The sequence below is a fragment of the Ornithorhynchus anatinus genome, chromosome X1, assembly GCF_004115215.2.
Source record: "Ornithorhynchus anatinus isolate Pmale09 chromosome X1, mOrnAna1.pri.v4, whole genome shotgun sequence".
Lineage (NCBI taxonomy): Eukaryota > Metazoa > Chordata > Mammalia > Monotremata > Ornithorhynchidae > Ornithorhynchus > Ornithorhynchus anatinus.
In genome coordinates, this window is record NC_041749.1 from 52,091,522 (window position 1) to 52,110,267 (window position 18,746).

General features: G+C 46.1%; 1 protein-coding gene across 3 annotated transcripts in view; it reads left to right on the forward strand.

Annotated features, from left to right (window-relative positions):
- The window catches only part of ALDH1L1 (aldehyde dehydrogenase 1 family member L1), a 75,475-nt gene extending 57,613 nt beyond the window's left edge, over positions 1–17,862 (forward strand). For all 3 annotated transcript variants that reach the window (XM_029051772.2, XM_029051774.2, XM_029051775.2), the window contains 9 exons: positions 1,174–1,279; positions 2,102–2,189; positions 4,270–4,363; positions 5,677–5,776; positions 6,425–6,523; positions 8,381–8,546; positions 10,145–10,250; positions 12,671–12,870; positions 17,197–17,862. In XM_029051772.2, the coding sequence (XP_028907605.1) occupies positions 1,174–1,279; positions 2,102–2,189; positions 4,270–4,363; positions 5,677–5,776; positions 6,425–6,523; positions 8,381–8,546; positions 10,145–10,250; positions 12,671–12,870; positions 17,197–17,252 (1,015 nt within the window). In that variant the 3' untranslated portion in view covers positions 17,253–17,862. The remainder of the gene's footprint in view (positions 1–1,173; positions 1,280–2,101; positions 2,190–4,269; positions 4,364–5,676; positions 5,777–6,424; positions 6,524–8,380; positions 8,547–10,144; positions 10,251–12,670; positions 12,871–17,196) is intronic.
- Positions 17,863–18,746: the final 884 nt, after the last annotated feature.

The following is an 18,746-nucleotide window of genomic DNA, read 5'->3' on the forward strand; positions in this document are numbered from 1 at the left end:
ACCCTTAAAAAGTTACCTCTTCTGGGAGGATTCCCTTATTAATCCCCTAGCTTCTTAGACAGGCCATCCCATCAGCCACCTTAGAAAACTTGAATAGATTTATTTACTTGCGATTCATTTATTTGGTGCTTGTGTTTATCATTTACTCATTCTTTTGCCTCTTGAGTATTCCACAGTTTGTTTCTCCTTGCTTCCCCCATTAGATTGAATGTTCTTTGAAGGCAAAGAGCATTTTTTTGAGGGCAGAGACCACATATTAAGCCACTCAAAAACTGCTGTTGATAATGATGCTGAGGCATGCGGACTACACACACATTTGAGGAAGTGGTTAGGAATTGCATGATCAGGAGTAAAGAAAACCACTGGAGCTCTTCCCTAAGGTCAGGGCTTTTACCAGCTCTTGATTCCAAGCAGCCCAGCTCCAGAACAGGGGGTGCTGGGGAGGAAGGAAAGTCCCCTGATCCACTAAGAAGTTTGAGTTGCAGGAAGGAGGGGTGGGGGGCACAGAGGGAAGAAGGGTAGGCAGGGAAAACCAGAATCATTAATGCCTAGCTGAGCTTGAAACTGTGCTGGGCACTGAACAATGCAAATTGTTCATATCCAGCCTGAGCCTTCAAGTAGCTTCCAATCTAATACAGGGAGGGCCAAAGTGGCTCATGAGCCCCTTGAGACTCTTCTTCACTTTCCATGCAATTTACATTGAAAAACTCAGATAACAAATATCTGCTTTGTTTTTATTATTTTGCTACAGTGCTGAGCAGCCGTGTGCTGCTGCACACTTTTAGCTCTTTCAGCAGCAATTCTGGTGTCTCCACCCACTTGGGCTATGGTCGGAAAGGGGTGCAGCACTCTGCTCACTCCCAGCCCCTTACCAGAATGCCTCTTCCCTATTCCAATTAAAGGGATTTTTTGCATCTATGCCTCACAGTCATGTTTTTTGTTTATGGTTCTCCAATTCCTGAGTTTTGGTCACCCCTGGTCTGATACATGCAATTCACTTACTTCTTTGAACTATTGCCACCACCCCTGTTCAGTAAGATCGGCTGTAGGACTAAACCTCTTTCTGGTAGAGTTTGTGCAGTTTTTGAATTTCTGACCTATGTCACATGTAGTAGAAGTCATTTCCTCATTAGGACAGAAACTCACTGAAGCACTGATTTTATTGTTCTCTAGAGTCTGTGGCATTGTTATCCCCTGGAATTATCCCCTGATGATGCTATCCTGGAAAACAGCAGCCTGTCTGGCTGCTGGAAACACAGTAGTTCTAAAGCCAGCTCAGGTGAGTGTCTCAGAACAGTGGGTTTGGCTTTTGTTTTGTTTGAGCACCACTCAATGATCACTCACCACTCACTCTTCCCAAAGCAGAAATATTCAGAGTCCCTTAACAGAGTTGAAACAAATTTGAAGATCCAGGTGCAGAAAAATAAAATAAATAATTTTCTCCATGACTGCTTCCACATATATTGGTTAAACATCTTTTGGATTTCCTATGCTAGTAACAAACACTTCAGTGCATTATGAAATAGAGCTATTGTATGGGGCACAGACGGACTGCAGATCGGGCTGGTTGTTTTGCAGCACTTAAAACTCCCTTTTTCCAAGTAGTAGTTCACTTACTAAATGTCAGATCTGATGCCAGGAAGGCCCCATCTCGGACCTCCAGTTCTCAAAGATACACAAACCATGGAAGGTGATCACTAATAGAAATGCCAGGCCCTCACTCAGACTATTGTACTGTATTTTAGAAATAGACGGGTCCCTTAGTCCCTATTGCCCCCAAAGGAGGTGTGGAGACTACTGACCTTATCCTAAATGGTAGAGGGCACCTGTGGCTACCAGGAACTGTCCCTTTTCAGGATACAACCAGGGATAATAACTGAAATTAATGTTGGGACCTCAGTGGCCTCACATCTGGCCAGGATTAGTTTAAATGACATTGACCATTAAGGGACAGTTACATCCTGGGCTCCAGCATTCCCTGGGGGTGGGGGGGGCGGGAGGTGGAGGGGGGGGCGTGCGTGCTTTACTTTACCCTAATGGCTTGGAATAGGCAGAACCTGACACTTTGTCTCCTCTTTGCAATTTTTGCTTTTGCCACTAGGTGACTCCTCTCACTGCCTTGAAGTTTGCCGAGTTAACAGTGAAAGCCGGTTTTCCAAAGGGAGTGATCAATATCCTTCCTGGGGCAGGTAAATATGAATGGGGGCTTTTGGAATTGTGCCCATTTCAAGAATATCTGGCAAGTTTGAGATTGTATTAGGGCTCTGACATGATTTGGACTTTTCTAGACTACCTTAAAGCAGTGGAAATGTGGATGGAGGAGGCAGAAATATATATAGAATTAAGCCTTTGTCATTGCTAAACAAACTAAAAATGTCTAAATCTAACAAACACCGAATTTTACGAAGGAGCTGTTGCCCTTCCAACAGACAAAGTAGCTCAATCAGCTCTTTCCCTACTACTTATCCTCCTTCTTTTCCCACTACAATTAATTTATTTATATTAATGTCTGTCTCCTCCTCTAGAATGTAAACTCCTTGTCAGTAGGGAACATGTTTACCAACTCCGTTATATTGTACTCTCCCAAGCACTTAATACAGTGCTCTGTACACAGTAAGTGTTCAATGAATACAAGTGATTGATTGACCCCAGCCTGCACACTTCATTCATCTAACACCAACCTACTCACTATGTCTCTCTTACTATTGACCACTTGCTCACACCCTTCCCTTCTGCTTGGAACTCCCTCCCCCTTCACATCCAACAAACCACTGCTCTCCCCATTTTCAGAACCCTTTGAAATCACATCTTCAAGAGGCCTTCCCTGATTAATCTCTCATCTCCCCATCCTATTCCTTCCCCACCTCACTTCCACTCCAGCCACTTCTTTGCCACCTAAGCACTTGGGTACTCGATCCCTTCCTCCCTCCCCTTGTAGCCCTTATGTACATATCTGTAAACTCTGTTGCTTCTCCTACCTATCATTTATTTTAGCATCTGTCTCCACTAGACTGTAAACTCCTGAGGGAAGGGAGTGTGACTAGTAACTCTATTGCACTCTCCCAAGTGGCTAAGTACTGGGCTACGCATAGAGTAAATACTCAGTAACATATATTGATTCATTGAAAAGCATGGGGCATCAGCTCTCTAAATGCCCAACTCTGCACTGTTCTTTTCCATTTGAAAGCCAAAGCCATGGTGCATGCAGTCTGTTAAGATGGTGAGGGATGAAAACAGGGCCAAGAAAAATATTTTTGCCTGATGGGTCCCTTCTGTGGAGAGGATTCCTTTAGTAGACATGTGTGTGGGGATGGGATGGGGGGGCAGGAGGTTCTTTTAGGCTCTGAGTACTGCTGTGAAAAAGAGGATTCTTCTTTCCCTCCACTTCTTCCTCTCCCTCTCCCTCCTTCTCCTCTTCTTCTACACACACAATGCAGAGTAGGTGCTAGGCTTTATGGGATTTCTCCCTAAACCTGGTGCCCTGGGCTGCAGCCAACATCATTTTTTATGAGGTGGATGGTTGAAACATGGGATGGATGTAGATTGTGATCTTGAAACAGGATATCTCTGTACATCATCTCAGCAGGAGACTCTGCTGTGTCCTCATCTGGCTTGTACACTGTTGTTGAGTGAAGCACTCACATCCACTGTAACAATCACTGAGGGTTCCTCTGGGAAACCAGATGTGATCTGTGGCCCTGAAACAAAATAGTTTTGAGAGCCCCATCAGCAGCATATCCTGCTATGCTCTCATCTGGTTTATACAACTAGACCTTTCCTTTCAGAGCTGAGTCTAGAGCAATGCACTATTCTTAACTCCTGTTGATAAGCTCACAGAGGGGTCCATCCAGGAGGTTTCTCCAAGGATTCATGGCAGTCCACTTCCAGCTCCAGTACCTGTTATTTGCAGGAACAATCAGACTCTATATTACCAATTCCCTCTCAATGACAAATGACAAATGTATTTAAACAGATGCCAGTAAGACTAGAGAATTTCCCAGCCAGTGAACCCTTAAAACCTATAGTGTCCCCAGAATGCTCAAGGACTGACAACAGGATGTTGGGTTAGGCCCAGGGAGACTTCCAGTTATTACTGCATCATTATATTTATTAAGCACTTATTGTGTACAGAGCCCTAACCACTGTGAAAGAATACACAATTCGGAATTAGACACAAATCAGAAAGCTACTTTAGCATACTGCCATGCTGCTGTTTTAGAAATGTTTGTCCTGAGTTTGCTCCTTAGTGCTTCTGTCTCCTTGTCTCAGGTTCCCTAGTGGGGCAGAGGCTCTCTGATCACCCAGATGTGAGAAAAATTGGGTTCACAGGATCCACTGAGGTTGGTAAGCACATCATGAAGAGGTAAGTAGATTTTAAGATTGGGAGAAATCATTGTGTCCAATTGCCCCAGCCCCTTAGAAGTTCTCTAGATCTGGAAGGAGAGTCTCAGGCCAGAATAGGCTCCTTCCCAGGAGGGTACTCTAGGCTTGGAGGGACTGACCCAGAACAGAATAGTCTTCCTAGGGCTTCTCTAGACCTGAAGGGAGAAGCCCAGACCAATACAGGCTCCCCTAGGAGGGTAAGGGAAGGTGTAGTTTCCCTGGACCCAAGCCATCTCTTCTGAGTGGTCTCAGGGCTTGTGGGTGCCCTTAGTGGCCTTACTTGGGCCACATAAATTGTGATCAGTCATCCCAATGCTCCTGGCATGAACAGATTGCTCCCTCCTCCCCCAACCCTGAAATTTCAGTCAGCAGGGAAGCTGCCAACAGGGAGAGTGCCATTCTGCTGGCACTCTCTATATATACCTAAGAAGGGCAATGACAGTAGGCCATTAGAAGTTTGTAAGCTCATTGAGGACAGGGTCCATATCTTCTACTTTTAATGTATGTTCCCAAGCACCTAGTATACAGTAAGGTACTCAGTCTATAGTGATGGTGATGAGGAGGAGGAAGAGGATGATGGCAACTCATTTCAGGGTGGGAAGGGGAGAGTTTACACATAGGCTGGCTACTGATGGCCCTATGCATATCAAATAGTAAGATACACATAATAGTATGTTTATTATGCTGGGCCCTCAACTTAATATGATAATGTCATACAGAAAATCTTGCAGAAGTCCATCTGAGGCAACCCAAACCAGGAGGATTTCTCTATGGGGAATTCTGACCGCCCCTGCCCAACACACACACACACACACACACACACACACACACACACACAATCTGTCTCTCTCTGTCTCATGCATTTCCCTCCCTGTGTACCCAACGGCTGATTCTGAACTGCAAATCTCAGTGGCAGGAGCTGAGCTGGTGGCAGGCAGGAAGCTAAAACTAAAAATACAAGACATAAAGGTGTCCCATGCCATATCCATGCTGGACTGAGGACAGGCCAGCTGAAAACTGGACTGTCAGAATAAAACTAGATGAGTAGCCACATACCCATGTGTTCAAAGTGGCAAGGATGAAAAATAACTTTGGGTATCTTTCTTCAGATCCAATTAATATTTCAAACATAGTTTGCCCCTACCCTTCAACTTAATTTCTTAACTCTGCCCTTTTTCCACCTTCACCACCAGCCAAAGGTGGTTCATTTCAAATTGGCTCATGAGATTGCAATTCCCAACCTGCAACAAAATATGGTCTTGCTAATTTCATCATTATCTCTACCCTTTTCAGCTGTGCCCTGAAAAATGTGAAAAAAGTTTCCCTGGAGCTGGGAGGAAAATCTCCACTCATCATCTTTCGAGACTGCGACCTGAACAAGGCTGTGCAAATGGTAGTCAGGCCTCTGTGGGAGTATGCTGGTTCCCTCTGGGGTACCTCTGTGGCCTATGCCTTGGGATTTAGAATAGGCCAAGCTGAGTCCCACCTACAAGGCTCCCCTGGTTCCCATTTCGCTCTGCCCCAGCTGACATAATAGGGAAGAGTCCACCCTCCCTGCTTTCTTTCTTCTTGAATACAGTGAACAAAGTCTTCATCCTCACCCAACACTTGAGGTAGCCTTTCATCAGGTACCTGTCCAGTCCATACCGATTCTGGGCCTAAGGGGGAAAATGGAATTTGCCACAGTCCTAAAAGCTGGGAGAGGAAGGTGATTAGTATCTTCTTTACCAACTTTCTTCTTTATTTTTGCTATCACTGTCACCTGTTCTTCCTCAGGCTCCAGTATTAGTTTTGTGGCACTCTGCAGGAGAGTTATTCAAGTACTGGCCAAGCAGTTCCCTAGGGCTGCCCAGGCTTCTCAAGGAAGGAGTCTGAGGTTTAAAGTTGCTCTCCCATCTAGGGTGTAGGAGGGGTGTTGCATGTTTCTGCAAAGATCAAGCTTGTGGTCAAGCACCAAAATCCCATCAATATGTAAAACAAAGCCCCAGTGGAATTCCCTCACATTTGTCAAACTGCCCTAATATTTTTGCTTTTTCTGAAGGGGATGAGCTCAGTTTTCTTTAACAAAGGTGAAAACTGCATCGCAGCTGGCCGGCTTTTCCTGGAAGAATCCATCCACGATCAGTTTGTGCACAAAGTGGTGAGTGCCAAACCTGTATGCCAAAAGCAGTGGTCTAGCTTTAACATCCTACCTATAGTATCTGCCCACACAAGGCTCAGCAGGCTTAGCCAGGCCCTGGTTAGATCAAAATGGTACACTTGGCTCAGCCCGGCCCAATCCCAATCTGACCCAAGCCCAAATCAACAAGTAAAGTTCCTAGAACTGGCCTAACCCCCACCTTTTTATTGGCCAAGCCTAGCCAATCCCAGATTAATTTCCTGAAGGTGTAGGTGTGGGTAATGAATTCAGGACTTGTGTATACTTCACAGTGGGTAACTGCACATGTGCTCATTAGTCCTTCAGAGGTGTGTTGGTACAATTGGCAATTGTAGGCTGCTCCATGGGTGAACTACTGTGTGATGAAATCACTGTGCAGGTGCAATTTCTACATTTCTGAAGTGCTCATGGCAGGTCCAAAGCAGTCTCATACAGGAAGGAGTCAGGCCACCCTGACCAGGTCCCTGCCCAAACCCAGGCTGAGCCTGGACTGTTTGTCCATTGCCTAGCCCACAGCCAGACCTAGATCAACTCTGAAACACAAGGCAAACAGCTGGACTTCCAGAAGTGCTGATGGACTTTCTGGTCTTTTTTCTCAAGTTTGCAAGAGGTATTTTATTATAAAGGCAACACCTACTCTGTGGCTGAATTACTTTAAGGAAACATAGAAAAGGAAGAGTAGCAGAGCAGGTGCTGCATGGCCTCGTGAACATAATACAGGCCCAGTCAGGAGATCTGGGTTAATAATAATAATAATGTTGGTATTTGTTAAGCGCTTACTATGTGCCGAGCACTGTTCTAAGCACTGGGGTAGACACAGGGGAATCAGGTTGTCCCACGTGGGGCTCACAGTCTTAATCCCCATTTTACAGATGAGATAACTGAGGCACCGAGAAGTTAAGTGACTTGCCCAAAGTCACACAGCTGACAAGTGGCAGAGCCGGGGTTTGAACCCATGACCTCTGACTCCAAAGCCCGTGCTCTTTCCAGTGAGCCACGCTGGTTCTATTCCCGGCTCTACCATTGCTCGTTGGGTGACCTTGGGCAAGTCATTTAACTTCACTGTGCCTTAGTTTCTTCATCAGCAAAATGGGGATGAAATGCCTGCCCTCCCTCTCCTTTAGACCGTGAGGGGTAGGGTCCATTTCTGATCTGATCGTATTGTATTTACCCAGCACTTAGCCCCTAGTAAGTGCTTAAAAAATACTACACATTAGTATTATTACTATGATTGGACAAAACTGAAGCTCAAACAGCCAAAAATATAAGCAAATCAGTGTGTTGGCCATTGAGAGCAGGACAGAGGTGAGGCTGGCATGGCAACATGGGTAACCAGGTCCCCATTCAGTAACTCGGCCACTGCTGCCAGACCTAACTATAACAATTTTCCCATTCTGCTTTTAAAACAGCCTAGGAGAGCACTGCTCCACAGACCAGACCTCCCCAGGGAGGTGGGAAGGGGGTGGGGTGGGGGTAGGGGCAGGGCTTTCTTCTTCTGCCCTCTACTTCCTCCTTCCTTAGGAAGAAGGAAGAATGAGGCTGATTAATGAGTACTGTCTGCCTGCTGTCTGCCTGGCAGGAACAGACTGTTTCTGGAATGAATTTAACATGGAGGGACATGTTAATTGAGGGACAATTGACTGACCAAGCGACAAGGGACTAACCAAGGCCCAAATGGCCCACCAAGTGCTTGTAGCTTACAAGGGGTTTACCTGTCCTGGGAATACTCAGCATACTGGGCGCATACAAGGAGCACACGGGGAGCACTGCCCTTCCCAGAGCAGTTTGGATACTGAAGGCACTGTCAAGTGTTTTATGCATGTCAATGGCCTTTGACAGGTAGAAGAGGTGAAGAAGATCAAGATTGGGGATCCCTTGGACCGGACCACTGACCATGGACCTCAGAATCATCAAGCCCACTTAAATAAGCTGATAGCATACTGCCAAATGGGGGTAAAGGAGGGGGCCACCCTGGTCTACGGAGGGAAGCAGGTTCCTCGACCAGGTACACAATGACAGGGCAGGCCCGTAATGGGCACTTTGCCGACAGGCCTCAGGGAGCTGGTCTGGAGTGACCCTGCACTCCTGCTGTATTAAGAAAAAAAGGCATTATCCTAAATACCCAGGGATCTGGCCCTCCCTCAGTCTTAGGCATTCAGAATAAGAGAGTTTGTACTTTGCCACTTAATACTATAAAACTGCAGGTGATAAATTAAAACGGGTCATTAAAATAGGTATTTCCCCAGGATCAATGAGGCAAATATTTGGGGTGGAGGGGTCAAGTTCTTTTCTTTGCTACACATGGATGCTGTGGGTGTGGGAACATAGGTGCCCATTCTACAGGAGTGATTGGAGGTGATGGCCCCACAGCTTTTTGAACTGTACTCCCAGACTTGCTCATCCTAGGTCTCCAGCAAGACCTGAAAGTTTCCCATCAGGGCTGGAAAGACCTCAAAAAGGAGACTTACTGGTCTATTAGTTCCCTGAAACCTGCCTCCTCCCAGAACTCCCCTCCCCTACGCCCCATAAAATCCCTGCTCCATTTTTACCCTGGTGCTTGAAATGAAAATTTGGCCCCTATGGGGTGGAGGTTTGTAGCTCCCAGCAAGCAGAGTACAAAGGGGGTAAACTGAGAATGGGGAGCTAAGGGTCAATACCAAAAAGTGTCCTTATCTTGTGCTTTGCTACTCCCTCTCCACTGTAGATGAGGGCTATGGACCAGCCTGCTCCACTCTGAGGGGAACTTGGGGGAAAGATGTACCAGCTGCTTCACCTCAGGAGAGGTAGAGAAAGGGAGGAGTGTCAGATAAAAGGATTATTCAGGAATATTTAGCCTCAGATCTGCCTTTTCTTTTCAATCTGTCCTGTGCATAGTTATTAATATCCTTGTTCAGGCCTTTCTGTTGTACCCTAACCCTCCCCTCCCCAGGACCCTCCAAGCGCTACTGAGGAGAGGATGCTCCCAGTTTCACTTGTGTGGCAGTGTCTGCATTACCACAGCATTCTGCTTTGCAAAGAGTTCTGTATTGAACTGCACCATTATAACCACCCAAGAACCACCTAGATTTGCAAGGCAGCCTACCCACTGATCATGGTGTGGATCTGAAAAGTGATCCATTTGGATGCCCCCAGGAGCCATACTTTTCCAGGGCTGATTGGAAATCCATTTGAAACCTCTAGCATTTTCATCTTGCTTTTCAAATGACAAACCTCCCTTTGTTTATATGACAGAAAATTATCATAATTTAGGTAATTTGTTTAATATGGATATGGTCTTAAAGGTCTTGGAAGCTTAAGGAGGAGTCAGAGGAGGGATAAAGGGAGGGGGTAAGTGATGTGGAATCACTTCCTCTCCCAGTAGTACAATAGAGAACCCTGACTGAGTCAGGGCTCTTTCTAAATGTCCTAGTGATGGCCCTGGGAGGGTGTGGTACAGTAGGTAGAGACAATAAATCCTGCTGAGTGATGCTATGTGCTGGTCCTTTACTGGATTGGTACAGTGAGGGGTAAGAAATATACCTGGTGTAGAGTATGGTAAACAGAACTACTGCTTCTACCTGAACTTGGATAGCAGCATAACAAAATCCAATATTTTCTCTATAGGCTTTTTCTTCGAGCCAACTATTTTCACCAAAGTGGAGGATCACATGTTCCTTGCCAAGGAAGAGTCCTTTGGGCCTATTATGATCATTTCCAGTTTTCCAGATGGGTATGAGTTGCTTATGCAATTTTCTGGTTTTTCTGACACTCTCATCATTTAACTGGGGCTAAATCAAGAGCTCTCATAGTCCAAGGCCCAAGGTTTGTCCTAAGGAAGGGAATACCCAGGGAGCAGCAGTTTCTTCTCCAGGACTTCCTGCTTCAAGTTGCATCCGGAGCGGGATTAACCTCCCCATGGGCCCAGAGTTGATCCGTCTAGCAACCCCTTCCCCCTACCCGTAACTACCCATGCTTACTCCCTTTGACTTGCTGTACTCCTACCTCCACCAGGTATGAGTAGAGGTGTTTGGAAGACCTCTTTCTTGGCAGTCAAGTCTAATCCATCCCCTCATCTGCCCTGCTCAACAGAGACTATTCCCCACTCCTAGGTGGAGAGAAGAGCTTTGATCACTGCTGTCATGGCTGGTGGGGTCAGTGAGGGAAACAGGAGCCTTGCTGAGGAGGAAAAGGGAAAGGCTTGAGCCCCAGCAGTCCCCAGTGGATTGGACTTTTGCCAGAGGGTGTCAGGTGTCTGTGTGTCCCACTGTCTACCTCACATATGCTTGCTGACACAGAGGTCCCGCTCTGGCCCTGGCCATGGGGAAGGGACAGAAATGTGAACGAGCTCAAGCATGAGCAACAGATGAAGACCAGGCAGCGATCCCCACTGGCAAAGAGCCAGGACAGCCACAGCTGCCCCCATTCCCCACCCATCTAAATTTCCTCTCCACCCTTGGTAGATTTTACTAGAGTTGGCAGAGGAGACAGAGGGGATCCCACAGCCAAACCTCACCTGCTGTCTCTAGGACCTGTAGGCTCCTCTCTTTGGCCACCAACCCCAGTCTGCCTCGAGCTGGGGCTGAGCCACTTAAAGGGGCAGCATCCCCTTTAAGATCAAGCCAAGCCCCAGACAGACAGTAGGCTGTGCTCACCTGGGAGGATATGTGGGAGCAAGTGGCACCAGAACCAAGACCACCTTACAGCAGCACCTAGGGATTGAATCTGAGTTCTGATATTCCCCACCTCAGCTCTTCCATCAGTCATCCTCTACTTCACAGAGTGGAGAAATTTAAAATGCCCATAAACATGTGCAGCATTAGAGGGACTAAAGATGAGGGGTCAAGTAGTGGGGACCATAGGCTAATTCCAGTTTCACCCTCCTCCATCTGACATTGCACATGTACAGTGGCCATCTTGGAAAGGTCGATTTTGGACTTCATCTTCGTAATGTCCCAAATGGCAGACACGTTGGTAGGGTCAGAAGGTGCAATATTACCATCTGAAGTGGCAGCAACCCAAGGCATGCATTTCTGGCATTCAAGGCATGCCTCTCCCTTCCTCCACATTGACTTGAGGCCTAGGGCTGGAACCTCTAGAGCCCCAGATTGTATCATCATCATCAATGGTATTTATGGAGCGCTTACTATGTGCAGAGCACTGTACTAAGTGCTTGAGAGAGTACAACAGAGTTGGTAGACACATTCCCTGCCCACGATGAGCTTACAGTATAGAGAGGGAGAGGAAGCAGAAGACTCTAGAGTTTAGTGATTCCCTCCTTTTAGTTTGGGGCTACTCTGGTTCAGCCTGAATCTTCCTGGGGTGAGCTTGCAAAGAGACCAGTCTGAGACATAATAATAATAAAAATAATTGTGGTATTTGTTAAGTGCTTACTGAGTGCCAGTCACTGAAGTAAGCACTGGAATGGATAGAAGCAAGTCAGGTTGGACACAGTCCCTGTCCCACATGGGGCCCACAGTCTTAATCCCCATTTTACAGATGAGGGATCAGAGGCACAGAGAAGTTCAGTGATTTGCCCAAGTCACATAGCAGACAAGTGGCAGAGTCAGAATTAAAACTCAGCTTTCTGACTCCCAGGTCCGTGCTCTATTTACTAAGTCATGCTGCTTCTCAGTAGATCACACTGCTTCTTCCTGGAGGGTTTGCTCCAGGCCCTCTGAAAAGTTCTGATAGAAGATGCTGCACACTAGTTGGGCCCAAACAGCTGGGATTTATCAAACCTTAAGTAAAAGCTCATTACATGTTGGAAGTTTGAGGTTTAGGATTGACACCTCTATTGTAACATACCTATGTTAGGGGCTAGCACTAAGCCCTTCAGTGCCCTGCCCTGCCCAGCCAGCAGGAGATCATGGAGGCAGAAGCTAGTAAAGTCTTCAGGAATTTTTTAAGTTTTGGGGTCTCTGTTACAGTCAACCTCTGCCAAGTTTCCATTCCTTTGGTCCTCCTCTTATCTCCTCACCAACCAAACAGGGCTCATCTCCTTCCTTACTTGCTCCCCATAGGATTCCACCTGAAAAACCCTCCGGGAAAGTAAATTTGACTAATCTTGTTTAGAAACTGTAATCCTGAAAGACATTTCAAGTCCCACAACTTATGTTCAGGTAACAATGTGGGGGGAATTTGTCTTTCCAGGGATATAGACAACGTCCTGCAGCGTGCCAATGCCACAGAGTTTGGGCTGGCCTCGGGAGTCTTCACCCAGGATATTAACAAAGCCCTGTACGTCAGTGAGAAGCTCCAAGCAGGGACAGTGTTTGTCAACACTTACAACAAAACGGATGTGGCTGCCCCATTCGGAGGGTACAAGCAGTCTGGATTCGGGAAAGACCTGGGTAATGTGATGTTTCCCCTTTTCTAGCAACCCTATGCATCCCTGAGCAATAAAACAATCAACCATTCAGCACAGCCACTCAATCCTAGGGAAGTTATGGGCCTATTTGGTGCCTGGCAGCTTGAACCTGTTCTCTAATGGGCACTGCTGGTCCATAGGGTGGCTGGGGACATTCCTCAATCCCCTGAGCAATAAAGAGCCTCTCTGGGAGCAGGAGGACAAACACAAAGACACATAAGGAAAGAAAGAGTGAAAAGGAAATGGGCTAAGATAATGGGATCACCAACATCCATAACAATAACAGCCAATTTCTGCTTGGGCTGAAGTCTTTGACTTTCTCAGCTCCTCACTACTCCATTCCCAGCCATCCTGGACCAAACTGCTAAAACCTTCCCAACACTCCAAAAGCTGTGGAGGAAACTTCTGTTTGCCCTTCTCTCCTGGAACTTCACTCTCATGGGGTTGGGTGAGAGATAGGAGGTTGTTCTGACCATGAGGCACTCCCTCCTCAGACCTTGTAACCTAGGTGGCATGGAAGGCTGCAGACTTCTTGGGTCTTAAATTCAGGAAGCAGGTGTGGACTTGGGTAGACTTTGAAAGATGGAAGGGGCACAGATGGGCTTCAACAAAAGCACAGTACTTGATGCTAAGGATAATGAACAGGTGAGTTGAGCAAGAAGGAATTGGGAATTAACAAGCAATTAGGGTAGATAAATAAGTGGAGGATCGGGAATTTTTTAAAAAGTATTTGTTAAGTGTCAATTTACTATATGTCAAGCACTGTTCTAAGTCCTGGGGTAGATACAAGTTATTCAGGTCAAACACAGTCCCTGTCCCACACAGGGCTCACAGTCTAAGTAGGAGGGAGAACAAGTATTGAATCCCCATTTTGCAGATGAGGAAACTGAGATACAGAGAAGTGAAGTGACTTGTCCAAGGTCACACAGCAGGCAAGTGGTGGGACTGGGATTAGAACCCAGGTCCTCTGACTCCCAGGCCTCTGCTTTATCCACCAGGTGACACTGCTGGTTCATGCACCAATTGAAAGGCCCATCAATCAGTCAATGGTATTTATTGAGTGGTTACTAGGTGCAGAGTACTATATTAAGCACTTCGGAGAGTACAATACAAAAGAATTGGTAGATATGATCCCTGCCCACAAGGATTTTATAGTCTAGAGGGGGAGGTAGACACCTTCTCACTGTGCCTCGATCTCGCCTATCTCAGTGCACTTATATACATAGCTGTAATTTATTTATTTACTTATACTAATTTCTGCCTCCCCCCCTCTAGACTGGAGGCTTGTTGTGGGTAGGGAATGTGTCTGTTTATTGTTGTACTGTACTCTCCCAAGCACTAAGTACAGCGCTCTGCATACAGTAAGTGCGCAATAAATACAACTGAATGAATGAATGACATTAAAATCAGTTACAGATAGGGGAAACAGCAAAGTATAAAGATCTGTACTGATGTGCTGTGAGGCTGGGAGGGGCGAATATCAAAGTGCTTAAGAGTGACACACTCAAGTTCATCAGTGACACAGAGGGGAGGAGGAATAGGGTGGGGAAATGAGGGGTTAGTAAGAGACGGCCTCTTGGAAGAGATGTGATTTTAAGAAGGCTTTGGAGGAGGGGAGAGTGGAGGGAGTTCCAGGCCAGGGGGAGAATATGGGCAAGGGGTTGGCAAACAAGACAGATGAGATTTTGATATAATCATTGCACTGAGAAGCAGTGTGGCCTAGTGGAAAGAGCTTGGTCCTGGGAGTCAGAGGACCTGCGTTCTAATTCTGGCTCCGCCACTTGCCTGCTGTGTGACCTTGAACAAGTCACTTAATTTCTCTGTGCTTCAGTTACCTTATCAGCAAAATGGAAGCTAAATCCTCCTCCCTCTGTCTTATAATGTGAGCCCTATGTGGGATAGGGACTGTGTCCAACCTGATTATCTTGTCTCTACTCCGGTGCCGAATAGTGCTTGACGCAGAGTAAGTGCTTAATAAATACCATCAAAAACAAACAAAAATTAGGCTTGAGGAATATGTGTGTAGATTGATAAAGAGAAGAAAGGATGAAGGCTTGATCATCAGCCAATCACTGAGTGCTTACTGTGTGCAGAGTGCGCTTGGGAGAGTACAATATAACATAACAGACACATTCCCTGCCCACAGAGAGCTTATGGTCTAGTTGGGGAGACAGACATTAATAGAAACAAATAAAATTACAGATATATACAAAAGTGCTGTGGGGTTGAATAAAGGGAGCAAGCAAGTCACAGCAACCCAGAAGGGAGTGGGAAAAGAGGAAAGGAGGGCTTAATCAGGGAAGGCCTCTTGAAGGAGATGTGCCTTCAGTAAGGCTTTGAAGGAGGGGAGAGTAATTGTCCGTCAGATATGAAGGAGAATGTTCCAGGCCAGAGGCAGGATGTGAAGAAGAGGTCAGCGGCGAGATAGACGCGATCAAGGTACAGTTAGAAGGTTGGCATTAGAGGAGCAAAGTGTTAGGGCTGGGTTGTCGTAGGAGAGTAGTGAGGTGAGGTAGGAGAGGGTAGGTGATTGAGCGCTTTAAAGCTGATGGTAAGGAGTTTCTGTTTGATGTGGAGGTGGAAGGGCAACCACTGGAGCTTCTTGATGAGTGAGAAAACATGACCTGAATGTTTTTTGTAGAAAGAATGATCAGGCAGCAGAGTGAAATGTGGACTGGAGTGGGGAAAGACAGGAGGAGGGGAGGTCAGCAAGGAGGTTATTACAGTAATCAAGGCAGGATAAGTGCTTGGGTTAACATGGTAGCAGTTTGGATGGAGAGGATAGGTTAGATTTTAGTAATGCTGTCAAGGTCAAACTGACATGATTTAGTGATGGATTGAATGTGTGGGTTGAATGAGAGAGAGGAGTCAGGGATAATGCCAAGGTTACGGACTTGTGAGACAGGAAGGATGGTGGTGCCATCTACAGTGATGGGAAAGTCAAGGGAAGGGCAGGGTTTGGCTAGGATGATATTGTTATTCACCTGTATAAATCGAGAGGAAAGGGTTGGTCTTAGAAATAATAATGAACAAGAAGCAACAGAAAGTAGAGTTGGGCATATTGAGCAAAGCAAGGACATCAATAGTACTCCAAGGGTGCAAGAGTGAGAGACTGAGTATCAAGTGGAGGCTTTGGCATTAATGGGTAAGGTGAGAATAAGTGAGGGATTAGACAGGACAATAATGAGCTTGGTTTTAGATATATTTAGATTAACATGGCAGCAGGACATTCCATACATGCCCATTGGTGTTGGTGCTTGGGTTACCAAGCTAGAGCTGTCCAAGTGCTTAGTGCTTTAGAAGCCAAGCCAGCTGGATTACAGGCCCCTCGCAACATGCCCATTATGGTAAACATCAATAACTCTTGGTACGGTCAGACCAGATCTATTTTAGGGGAATCACTCCAGTATTAATCCAAGTCATTTTCAAGAGACTACACAACCCTAGGCCTTATCTCTTCTCCCTCTGCAGTGGCGAATACACAGACTACTATGACCTTGGAAGGACCTCTTGATTTGCCAGGGCTCCGGCCCTGCCTCACTAGAACCCTGCCCCCCCTCCAAAAAAAACCAAAAAAAATCTGGTGCCAGGAGCTCCCTGCCATCCTAGTGAAACAGCCTATTGCCAAAGAAGTAAGGTGATGGAGTGAAGCCTCAGGACGGACCTTCATTCTTGCCCAACTGTCCCCACACCTGCACAGAATCTTAGCTCCCTAACCCCAGGCCCACAGGTCCTCAGATCAACTGGCCCAAACTCCTTCTGGGCTCCACTAAAACTGTTCTTAACTTGAATGTGGGTAGGGTGGGCTTATGCTACAAACTGTCCTCATTTTCACTAGGCCAATTTAGGGAGGCTCAGAGCCTGGTTGAGGAGCCATGGAGTTGGGGATGGGGAGCAAACCAGGATGGGATAGCAGAGCAGTTAGGTCCCAGGATATGTCCAGACATGATCACACATGATCACCCTAGAGACCCACAAACTGTTGTTCTCATGGTCTTCCTAATCATGATTGCAGCAACCAGTTCTAAATTGTGCCAGCCAGCCCAGGGCTACTCAAACCTTCAACTAGGTCCCCACCACCCAGTTGGAGAAACCACATTTTGTTTCACCCAATGCCATCCACATTTGCCTAGACAGCTGGCAGGAAGTCTATTCAGCAAGAGCACAATTCATGCAGATGATTTCCATCATGGAGTCAGAGTATTGTATTTATTGGGTACCCTCAGAAGCAGATCACTGAACTTGTACTGACCACTTTGCAAAGACGGCAATATCTGTATTGGTTTGAATCCCATGTTGTTTCTTGCAGGTGAGGCAGCTCTGAATGAATACCTGAACACCAAGACAATCACTATTGAGTTTTGAAGAGAAAAGGTCAGCACTGTATTACTGAAAGCAAAGATCAGACCCAGCATCAGTGCTCCAAATGAGAAGAAAAGGGAAGTGGGGTTGTTTATCATTCAATCATTTCATTTCTGTAATTTATGTTACTGCCTCTCCCTCTAGACTGTAAACTCCTGTGGGCAGGGATCGTGTCTACCAACTCTATTGCACTGTACTTCCCCAAGCACTTAGTACTCTGCCCACAGTAAACCTCAATAAATACCATTAATTGATTGATTAATCCTGAAAAGAAACAGCATCATGTGCCACCTCATCCCACCCTATTTTAAAGCCAGCCTGAAATGTATCTACGGTAATTTGTTCAAAATCCACTTTGCCCACCCCACTGAATCCCCTACTTCCACTAGGGATTTTTTGTGGCGCTCCTGAAAAGTCAGTGGACATGCACCAGAAACCCACCCAAAACAGAATTACTGGGACCTTGGTTCAGTTTCTGCTAGAGAAATGCCATTCATATTTGCCTAGGCCTCCTCCCAATCCCTTCAATCTTACTGTTAATCATCTGACCTGAAAAAATACTTCCTGTCCTCTTGGTATGGATAGAAAAATAAACAAGCTTTTTTCCTCACCACTTCTGGAGTTCTTCTTTGTTGAACATCTTTCTTACAAAGAGTTAAAACTCTATTAAACTGTTTTTGAGAAAGTAGTAGGCTTGATGTGTCTGTTCTTTCAACCAAAATCCACCTGAGTGGGCCATAGCAACTTTTCCCTTCTGTTCTGAAACATGAGGCTGGGATGGAGGCTTGAGGATATGGGACTGAGAGGTAGGAAGGAGTATTAGACAGTTGCATTTTCAAAGCCATCTTAGATCCTGGTGACCAGTTGCCCCGCATTGTGATTAGCTAGCAGAGCAATCTTAGAAGCAGAGGTTTCATTTTTAATGTGCAAGAAAAGAAACAAGGGGGAAACAGACCCTCTCCAAGATTTTAGCCCAGTTAGACTTGTGGGACAAGGAACCATAGAGAAGCAGCGTGGCTCAGTGGAAAGAGCCCGGGCTTGGGAGTCAGAGGTCATGAGTTCGAATCCCAGCTCTGCCACTTGTCAGCTGTGTGACTGTGGGCAAGTCACTTCACTTCTCGGTGCCTCAGTTCCCTCATCTGGAAAATGGGGATGAAGACTGTGAGCCCCACGTGGGACAATCTGATTCCCCTGTGTCTACCCCAGCGCTTAGAACAGTGCTCAGCACATAGTAAGCGTTTAACAAATACCAACATTATTATTATTATTATTAACCATATCTAATCTGGTTATCCCGTACTTTCCCTAATGTTTAACACATAATAATCACTTAATAAAAGCCATAACTAGCTAGGAGAGCAAACTAGGTTTGCTTGAGAAGAGAGAAGAACATGAGCTGTGGTACTGCCAGGTAAAGCACACCAAATTAGAGGATCCATCTTGCACATACCCTCTTGCTTCTCTTGCCTGTCCTCTCTTAAGTTTGAGTCTTATGGC